Source organism: Physella acuta, unplaced genomic scaffold (genome assembly GCF_028476545.2).
Source record: "Physella acuta isolate Inbredline_101_S28 unplaced genomic scaffold, ASM2847654v3 ptg000361l, whole genome shotgun sequence".
Lineage (NCBI taxonomy): Eukaryota > Metazoa > Mollusca > Gastropoda > Physidae > Physella > Physella acuta.
This window is the reverse complement of record NW_026731880.1, coordinates 460100-471749: the sequence shown is the minus strand read 5'-3', so window position 1 is coordinate 471749 and position 11650 is coordinate 460100. Positions and strand designations below refer to the sequence as shown.

The 11650-nt window shown below is 33.6% G+C and overlaps 1 protein-coding gene across 1 annotated transcript; it reads left to right on the top strand.

The window, feature by feature from the left end:
- The first annotated feature begins 1244 nt into the window (after nt 1–1244).
- Nucleotides 1245–5022, top strand: LOC131941417 (mitochondrial import inner membrane translocase subunit Tim22-like). Its single transcript, XM_059300663.1, has 2 exons — nt 1245–1302; nt 4308–5022. Exons 1-2 carry the CDS (start codon nt 1245–1247, stop codon nt 4913–4915), a joined length of 666 nt encoding a protein of 221 aa, XP_059156646.1. The 3' UTR covers nt 4916–5022.
- Nucleotides 5023–11650: the final 6628 nt, after the last annotated feature.

Sequence of the window (11650 nt, the reverse complement as noted above, 5' to 3'; positions counted from 1 at the left end):
TACTCACTCACTTGAACATCCCTCGCTTAATTCACTGCTCTGATTGAATGATCACGGTACACGTTTTATCATCTTCTGTACCCATTCATTTCACTGACTTTACTTATATTTAATGTAATCTTTGATGTGTGTATAGTTTGATACACTGTAGTTTTGTTTTAATTTTACCCATAGAGATGTATACTTACCAATCACAGGGAGGAAAATAAACAATCACCTAATCAGAGATATCATTCAGTATACACACGAAAAAACACCCCAGCATGCATACTTAGCTTAGACTAGGAGAAAACTTTCCACCGAGTAGCGCACACATATCTTCACACAATTCTGAAAAAAAAAAATTTGGATAAAAATCATATTTTACAACACACACAGCCACCTACTGATAGATCATAAAATTAATTGCACAATTCCCCCCCCCCCCCCCCACCATCTCAAACACTTTTACATACTAGCATTAGAACTCATCTTAGAAAGCATTAGGTACAATAAATAAATCCGAGCAATAGACATACCAAACTTATCGAACACAACAATTTTAGCCTACCCAGACGGTACTGCCTTTACTATCAAAACAAAAACAATACAAGTCCTTAATATTGTCCTGTCATTACAATGTCAGTAGCTTGTAAATCTAGTTATATTATGTAATTTGGTTTTAGCGTCTCAAAATACCAATTAATGTTATCATTTTTTTTTTTATTTTAATCATTAGGGGTTGGCGCAGGTAAAAAAAAAAAAATAATAAAAATAAACTGTTTTAATACTCGTTAGAAAAAAAAATAAAGTACAGCTTTTTAAGGCATTTCCACTAAAAAAATTGATGAGCAAATCCTGGTAACTATGACAACGGCTATCATATTGAAACATTAACCTCTTCGTAGATTTTCCAACATTCATCAAATGTTATATTTTAAGCCCAATAAACAATGAATTCACAATGAATGGCGTCCTCAGCTTAAAAAAAAAAATTATGTTGTACATTGTGCATAACTCCTGCGTTTTTCTTCCTTTGATTTATCAACTTCTGGTGGGGTTGAAGTGAAATTCTTGCCTCTACGACCAGGTCTTGAGGTGATATTTCTTTGATGTAATCCCTAAATGTGAGCTCTCGCTATCAATTGCCTATATTCAAGTTTGGTTTTGCATTGTGCCAGTATTGAATACTTGTCACATGTATGTATAAATGGCCTTTTGACTTGAAATCTTTATCTTGGCATCACATTATCAATGTATGAAACATGGAGATCAGGTTCAGTGGACCATGTAGTCTTCACAGTTTAGAAGTACATGGTATCCGTGAGTTTAAAAAATAATCCCTACTGTGGCATGTACCGTTTACTATGATCGATAATTAGAGTTACCAAGCACTCAAAATAACAAGGATTTAATTGCCTAAAAAGATTGTGATCTTCTTTTCAATCAACATATATTGTCCATTTTCCATAACCACAGTCAATTTTAATTTGAAACTGTGTTTTCAGAAGCCGCTAGTTAAAGATAATATCTTGATCCAGTCTGTTTTTTTTTTTTTAATTATCTCAAGGACGTTTGGTTGCTGATGTTTTGGGCAAGTCTAGTTCTATTGATGATAATGAAAAAACATAACATGTTTTGATACGAAATTATAATTTGGTTATCTATGTAAAAAGTACAGTTATACATTAACATTTGTCCAAAGAAAGTTAGATAAAAACACTGCCACAAACACAATACTTAGAGTTTTTAAACAGCTAGGAGAACGTTGAAGTTGATGCTCTCTAAAATGTATCATGTTCATGTTCACCTTCCTACATCATATACAGATCAGAGCCAACAGATGGGGGAAGTGATCAACAAAGTATTTTACGACCCCCACCTTTCACGTGCTATTCTCGTAGTTTTTGATGCAAGCAACATGGCTGGGTTTCCAAGTATTTTTAAACTTCTATTTTATAAAATCACGAAAGCGAGTTGACCGAGAGGATGTTGTTAATGTAACAGGACATGAATATGTGCACTTTGAAATTAGTTAGAAAATGTAATGCTTAATGGGAATGTAAGGGATCATCAATTTATGACGTCCACCCAGGGGTCTGAAAAAAAAAATGACTTTTGCGAATTAAGTGGACTTTTGTGGACTTATGGGGGGGGGGGGGTGTTCAAAATTTTTAAAAAGTGTGGACGTCATAAACGGATGACCCTTAAAGAGATTTACGTACCTGAAGGCTTTATTTATTTGATGATTTAATACCTTAACAATACACATATGTTCCGTGTTTGATGTCATGGGATTGTGTGATTTTCTACGGATACAAGCTATTTTATAACAATACTTGTAACATATATTTTTGAAGTAAATTAGAGCAGCAGAACAAGTCAAAGGTTGCCTAAAAGTATTAGAAAAAATTCGAACTGGCAATTTGGTACAAGGACAATATTAAAAAAACTACATTTTATTGCAAGTTTTTAAAAATGTTAAATACAAATATAAGGCTTTCAATGTTTGCAATTACAAAAAGTTTAAATAATTAATCCAATTATAATTTTCAAAATGTTCAGGTTTGGCATAAATCTATTATAATCAATGAATTATAACCTTTGTTTTTTTTTAAATTAAAATTTGATTAATTACACGATTTCCTATATTTTATTCGGCTTGATAATTGTTGCAGATTTGCATTGTCTCCCTTGAAAACATAAAATATTGCATGAAACAGAGGGAGGTAATTACTATTGGTAAATAAACATATTTATTGGTAAAATCAAAGCTATAATAACATTTAAGTTCAACTAAAATTATGAGAAAAGTAAGTGCTTACATAAGAAAAGAAGTAAATGACTGTCAGAAATTAAAAACAGAACATGCAACAGTCGTGGGGTTAGAACTGTTTCATCATTTTTTTCTCACTGTTACTTTCAAAAAATGTTCACAAATTTTGGCTGTTACGATGGATTTAAATATAAAAATTTGATGGAGGTACAACATCCATAGTTCGCCCCGGGCGTTGAAATATGTAGCTACGGTTCTGATTAGAACTCTAGACTTTCGGGGTTAGCAGTCGTATGTTCTATCATCCGACTACTCCGTCACCTTGCCATGTATCTATATATATATATAGCAATGTATGTCTGTTTGTTTGTCCTTTATGCATTACTACACCTCTCATTACAACGCCGTGAAACTTTGGGAAGTTGTTGAGAATATTCCTGGGGAGGTTTCTGCGAAAAAAAAATATTCGAATTCGCAGGGGTGGCGCACCGGCAGGGCGCGATTTGTTTTTCTCTATATACGGTATATAAAAATAAAAGTCGATTTTGGTTTGACACCATTCATCTGATCGCTATCAAACTTGTGAGTTCATTAGAAATCTTTAAAGAAGGGTTCTGTAAAATCATTTTTAATTTCACAAGGGCGGCGCCACGGGAGGGTGCGATTTTTCTCTATATACCGTATATAAAAATTATAAAAGTGAATTGCCGTGACACCGTTCATACGATCGCCATGAAACTTTGGGAAGATGTTGAGAATATTCCTGGAAAGGTTTGTGCGCTAAAAACATTTTTAAATTCGCAGGGGTGGCGCCCCGGCAGGGCGATGCTGTTTTTCTCTATACATGTTTTATAAAAATAAAAGTCTATTTCGGTTTCACGCCGTTCATTCGTGTACCATGAAACTTTTGTGCTTTTTTTTTTTTTGTTTATTGTATTGTTGGTCAATAAATTTAGACAAATAATAGTACAATAATACATAACTTAAGCCTTTAGAGTACAACTATAAATGGTAAATATAGTTATTGTAAACATTACTCTAACAATCATAGAAAACGTACTCAACATTCGTTAACGATCTAATGAGGTTATATCATAATCAGTGAAATAATGTGGTCTGTTTAAACATGGAACAGTGCGGACTGTTTACAGTAACAAAAACAACAGCTGCTTCTTTATGGAAACCTGACAGTTGTTTGAGTGGTTGTGCTTGACATCACATCTAAAGATATCTTCCCGCTACACCCACTAGTTAGTTTTGGCATTGTTAAGATACCATTAGAGCTGGGACTGGAAATACATACGGGATTTAAATAAACATAAATCAATCAATAGGATGACAGCAATGTATCGATACATTGCCGTAGGTACAGTTGACACATACTGATCGGACTGAGTCTTAGGTTGTCTGTTGAGGTGTGTTTACGTGTCGTTGGTTGCATAGGCCTGGTTACATGCATGTTTTCCAAGGTCGGGTTAAATTAATGGTTCATTAGGTCGGGTAACATTACTGTTTTAATGGCGTCACAAGGTCCGGTTACATTAATATTTAGTGGCGTCACTAGGTCGGGTTACAACTCCGGTTAATTCGGGGTCTTACGACTTAAACGAATTGGGTATTCCTAAAAATCTCACACCCAGTGATGTATCTAACTTTAATCTTATTATTGATCATGTAATTGGTAATAAAAAACGACCAAGAGCTGATGTCACCATTCCGATCGGAGGAATCCCTCAAATGCCCTTGTCACGCGAGGAACTTTTCATCCGTGGAATATTTGACAGCTGTGCTTTTAAATCCACTGCAAGTTGCGTTGTTGGGTTTGCATTGGGTGCAGCATTTGGTTTGTTTACCGCTGGTGTTGATCCAATGTCAACTATGTCTACTGAGACACCAACAACTCGCATGGTGCTGAGAGAAATGAAAGCTCGATCCTTATCTTACGGCAAAAAATTTGCACTGGTTGGAGCAATGTTTGCTGGGACAGAGTGCCTGGTTGAGTCTTACAGAGGAAAAACTGAACTTATCAATGGAACAGCCTCAGGAGCTATTGTTGGTGGTGTGCTTGGATTAAGAGCTGGTCTGAAGGCAGGTATTTTTGGTGCTGTGGGGTTTGCAATATTTTCTACTGCCATTGACTACTATATGAGACATTTGTAACATTTTAAGATTTTAGTTTTATGAACATGTGATGTATATACAAACAAGAGTTGTAGAAATCAAATGTAAAGACAGTGTAAATATTATTTAAAATTTGAACAATAAAAGAATCTACTATGAAAAAAAAAAAAAAAATATGAGTAAACATATCAAATTTAAAGACGATGTTGGGTTGATAGACGACTATTGTTCCTTGAAAAAAGATGACCATTGGTTGTCATAACAACTCAATTGTTGTAAGGACGCTGACGTTGATCTATTTCTATATACACATTATTATTTCGGATATGTACACTACATATATAAATTGTGACTGGTAATACAAATTTAAATGGTATTTTATGTGTGACATTATACGTAAGTGTAAGGTGCTTTATGTCATGATATTTAAATGAAGACCGATGTGTGGCACGTTATATTATTGCAGGCTAATATGTCGGGCGTTACTTAACCTGGATCGCCTTTTCTTAATTGTATGTAGCTTGGCATAAAGTGTAAAATCAAACTCAAGTACAATTCAAAACATGCTATAATATTTCTTTATTTGCATACAATTAATATTCTAAACTCCTGTACCTTACTATACTCTACTTTGACTGTCTCGCCAATCTCCTAATACTTTTCGGTCTAATCTGACTGCAGCCGCTGTCTACACATAACTCCACCACATGACTGGACATCTCTGTCATCGATTTGAAGCTCATACATGCAGGTGATTCCAGTCTGATTCTTCTACATTCGTTTAGTATTTATTTAGAATGGACTGCTGCTTTTGAATTCATGATTTAAATAAAACTAAAGCAATCAATACCTTGATAGCTTGGAATCGAAACACTGCCGTAGGTACAGTTTACACGTTCTGATCGGACTGAGTCTCAGGTTGTCTGTTGAGGTGTGTTTACGTGTCGTTGGTTGGATTGGTTTGACCAGTGGTCTGTGGTCGTGCAGTTCTGATATGTTTGTTGTCGAAATGAAATTGCAACTAGATTGTGTCTTAGTAGAAATATTGTGCCAACAATCTGCGAAAGACTTGTAAGATGTGTTGGTATAATGTAAACATAACCCATGCAACAGTATCACAGTTTGATGTTTGAATAAAGCAATCAACCTCTCGACTTCGACATATTCTGTCTGTTTAACTTCGAACATTGTGTTTATATTAAGCACATGCATAATCCGCTCACAACTGTAAGGTAATATAACATGAATGAAAATATTATATTTAGTTAATGTTATATTTGATGTAATGTTTATATACACTGTAGCTAATAATGTAACTTAAAAAACAAACAATTTAGTGTTATCTTTTTAAAATAAAGATACAGTTTACTAATTACTTCCAATTTTCACTTCCTATATTGTAATAAAGACGAATTCCGTAACGTTTATATCACTAGCTATGTAAATAATTTAAAATAAATAAAAACCTAACAAACAATAAAGTCAGACATGTAGAGTAAATACATATTTTAAAATAACAAGGTGTAAGAAAATATAAATAGGTTTAGGTAATATTTGCTTTGTTTTTGAACATTTTTATGTTTGCAAATTATGGAAAACTTTATCCAGTTTTCGAAAACATACGAATTAGCCGGTTTAAACAAAACAAATGGTTCTCTACTCTATCTGAATAATAACTTTATTTTTTTTAAAATGAAATGTTTATCTGAAGTTAAGCAACTACACACATCGGGTTCAATGGACAATACTGAGAATAGTCTAAAGGTATTCGAGAGGCCCATTAAATATAATAAACCGGGAGTGATCTCCCCTAAACTTTCTCGAATATTTTTATATAAAATAACAGGGGATGGGAACTCGGGTTATAGACATGATTTTTAATCCATTTTAAATACTTAAAGTTTTAAAATAGAATAAAATCTCGTAGACAAAAGAATTGCACACCAAGTGAACGCTAAATAAAAAAGTGCATAATTGTGCGCAATATTATTAGTACTGTAAAAATTTACATTAGTTTTTTGAGAAATCGGAAGTAGCGTAAATTACTAATTCCGCTTAACGGAATTGACTCAAAATTTAACAGAAGGTAGAGAAATAGATCTTTTACTTACATGTGAAATTTCGTTTATCTATCTGAAATAGTACTCAAGTTATAGGCTTTTGAAAATTTCAAAGTAGGAAAAGTACTACTTCCGGTTATGGGAAATCGCTCAAAAGTTGATACGGATCTACGATTTTGATAAAATACGTATATATGACATTTCATCAACCTAGCTGTAACGGTACTCAAGTTATCGTGTTTACACACACACAGACAGACAGACACACAGACAGACACACAAACATACGGACAAGATTGCAAAAGTATGTTTTTCCGTATCAGTGAGATGTAAAACGTCGAGATTTGTAAAAATCTCGATTTTTTTTTTGCACGATTACAATACTTTCTCTATACTTCGTATATACGAGAAAGTAAAAATCATGGATGGTGTAATTAAATATTAATACGTTTATACAACCCATACAATGTTATTAGGCGCCGCTTTAAGATTTAAACATCATCAAAAGTCACAAAAATCCTAAAAAACATCCAACGCTATTTCGTTCAAATGGCTGGGAAAAAAAATATACGTGCAACCATTTTTGAATATAAAATGGTGTGGCTGTAAGTATAGTGAGTGTATTTATCAGCAAATTACTTTTGTTGGCAAGTGCAAGGAGGCGGCAGCAAAGATAGCAGATAGTGGGTAGATAGGACATACTATATGGGGATACGTTGTTGTATATGGCGGTAGATACGTATTAAGACATGATCTGTTTTATTTGGGGGGATGTGCTTTTTTTTTAAGGTGAGAGGGGGTGGGGCGAAATATACATGCTAGACTAAAGTGTTGATTTGAAACAAACTGACTGATCCACTCCAACAACCTGATTTGATTAGTTAAAAACTGGTAGGCCAACATGCAGTTACGTTTGATGGATGATTAACTAGTGACCCGTGAAGACAACTGCACTCCGAAAACAAAATAAAAGACATGTTGTTGGGACGCTAACATTTCGCACATATAGAATTAAACATGGAAGATAGTTACACTACAGTTACATTTCAATGTATCTGATACACAACGCTGTAATTAAAATGATGATAATTGTTTACGGAGCCTAATTAGCACATGATTACCACGTGATGACGAACTTAATAACACTAAATATGCGGTGCCACAATTGATGCAGATGGTGTCGCAAAGGTCACTTCAAATAAACACATTATTTTGAAATCGATACAATAAATTAGAGCAACATTGCATTAAAGTTCATGATAATACATATTTTACTATTGGAAACAAATTTAGTATTTCAATAAAACTGATTTTGAAACATCAGTTATTGTTACACAAAAACCAATATCATAATTTTATAACGTTTGAATTTACTAACATATTTGCCATCATGTAAACTATTGCATAACTTATTCAAATTAATCACCTTATGTTACATCGTAACTAAAAAAAATATATCTAGCATTAAAACGACAACTCAACTGTTTCCTTTATTACTTAGTAAGTTTAAATTTGTGTCGGCTTAGAAGACATTTAGTAAGGGAATTGAAATAGATCAATTCATTGCTTCCCCTCGTGTTCGTTACACAACTTCAATCAGTTATCACATTGATATATTCACTCACAGTAGATCACAGGGCACCCACAGTAGATTACAAGTCACTCACATATTTTTTTTTTATAAATAAACCGCAGTGGATCACAAGAAACACACAGTAAACAGCACATCATCAACAATAGATCACATGACACCCGCAGCAACTAAACAGGCCAAAAAGACAATCACTAGAGACTAGCGGTAGCCCACAAGTCACCAGCAGTAGTCCACAGGTCACCAGCAGTAGCCCACAGGTCACCAGCGGTAGCCCACAAGTCACCAGCAGTAGCCTAAGGGTCACCAGCTGTAGCCCACAGGTCACCAGCAGTAGTCCATGGGTCACCAGCAGTAGCCAACGGATCAGCTGTTCTAGTTAATTAGAAATACAATGTGTCCTTTTAGTATTTACTCAGTTAAAAAGAAAAGAGATACTATTTAACAAAGGTAATGCTAACCAAGGGACATCGTTTTTTGTTTTTTTTTACATAAGTCAAGAGACTTGGATATGCGAATGAGGAGGAGGAGGGGGGTGGGGGAAGGAATCGTCTGTATCAGTGTGGGCGTTAGGCCCAGCCCCACATCTGTTATGTGTCCAGCACCGTAGCGATGGCTCCATGTTTTCCACTACCGAGGTGCATACAAATGTTAATGGCTCTTTAAAATTTGGAAATGTTGCAGGTTGTAACTTTTGGCTCTTCCGTCTCATAAGGTTGCAACCCCTGGAGTACACAGCTAAGTCTTTTTAATCGTATTGTCGAATTAAAGCACGGGTCAATATTAGCATGACACAACCGACAGACACCTGATGACCATACATAATTACGCCCCCCCCCCCCTCCTCCATCTATACACATATCTTGACTAATGGTAAAAAAAAACAGGCTTTCGGTTAGTATCAACTTAGTTAAATCATATCTCTGTTCTTTTCAACTGAGTTAGAAGACATAATCTATTTACCATTCACTTGATTATGTCAGAATTCAACAGCCTCAGATTAATCAAATACAGATCAGCTGGTAAAAAAAAAAAGTATAAATTTAGCAAACAATTTCGTTGATCTCAGCAATGATGTTTAAGCTGTTTAATTTTTATGTCTTTGAAATCTACATGGAATAAGTAAGATATGTTTGTTTTTTAAATGTATAAAAAGCATTTATTTACTTTTCCATGGCGGGCAAAGTATTTTTAAATAATTTATAAAAAAAAATTAATGTCATTAGTTTATACATCAAATGTATGTATTATTTTTTTTTTATTGGTTTATTTATCTATTGGTCGGTTTTTGTGTCTTTGAGTTGTCTCCCATCCTTTGTTGAAAATAAATACATACGGGAAGTAATTGTGAGATGCTTGTTTAAATTCTAAATCAAAATGAAATATATTTATTTAAGAGCACCAAAACTTATAATAATGCATATAACATTATTACCTGAAGATGAGTTAATGAAGATAGTTGGAAGTTTTCTATGCTAAGTGGATTGTGTTTAAATTAAGAAATCGACGGTTTCCTGGCATGCATTGTGATGACAATGTTATTACTTGCGATAAACATATAATTAATACATACGGAATGGTATGTGTAAAATGATACATACACTGTAGGCCTATTTGTTTTTAATTGTGTATAGCCTGGCACAGTGTGTAAGATCAAACACAAGTCTATTTCAAAACATGTTATAATGTTGCTTTATTTGCACAAAATAAATCTTCGATTCTCTCTTATTATACGATACACAACTACTAATAATATTCTCTTGTCTTATTGCAAATGCTTTCTACACATAAATATCCAAGTCCGCTTCCACTAACGACTTTAAGCGAAATCAAAAGGCCTCAGTAGCGATTAAAAAGCAGTAAATTATATAGCTATAAAAATAAGTAAAAATAAAACAAACAAAGAACAAAAACAGTTCTATACAAAAACAACATGTATTTAAAACGGTAAGAAAACAATGTCTACTAGTTAAAAACGTGTATACAAACGAAATTTAAACCCTACATAAGATGGCCGGATCTAATTCTAGTGTTATGATTGTGTGTGCACGAGCTTCATTTGTATTTTGTCTTTTAAAACCCATGTCAGGTACACATGTAAACATAGTAACATACACACACAAAACACTCATGATAGCTCACTTATATACATACATTTCAAATATCCATGTAGTAATTACTTTATATCTGTGTGGGAAAGTACGTGAGCAAGTTCGTGTGAAATTGTCTGCGTGTGTTTTTTGTTTTGTGTGAAGGCTTTAACTGTACACATTACATTCACTGCATAATTTTAATGTACAATCTAGTATTTTATAATAAAACATAACCCTATGTAACCAAATCAAACATCGTTCAACACCTGCAGTAACTGATGATTTATTCCGTATACCTGTGTCAGTGTTCTGATCTACACATACTTTGTGTCATATTGGACGTAATTGTTGATTTGTATTGTAATGTTTAGCTGTGTATTTAACTACACCTTTGTTAATTACATTACAGGAGACGATATAAACGCAGCAAACACAACATATCAAACTTGCAACTATCTGCATCAACCAAGCTGTACACAAGTTATGTTCTTTTGGTTAGGGTAATGGATTAATTTATTACGGAGTACAATACACAAGATTATGCTTTGTTCATGGAGTTTTAAAAGTGTGAATGTATTTGACGTATTCGTGTTTTTGTTAATTAAACACAATTTAAAAAAAAAAAAAAAAACTTCACGCTATTTGTTTTGCACGTTGAGTTGGCGACATAAACACTCTGTATTCGATAGGCTAGCATACATTTTATAAAACAAAATGCAAAAAAAAATGGCATAAATAGGGCATGAGGTTTAAAAGAACATTTATATTTAAAAACTTTATCTGCAAAACTTTGTAAACAAATAAATATCGATCACTGAGTTTCTGTACAGCCAATCAATGTTTGCCCTTCGAAAGTGAAACATAGGGTTATAACTTCGTGTAAATAAAAATAAATGAGGCCTTAACACTAAAAAAAAAAACCATTTTCAAAGTTAATCCAGTGTTAGTCATTTTTAACATATTATTGCTTAAAGTGTCTTAACATCGACCATCGACAAACTCTATGCAATGAAATCAGAGCACAGAAATA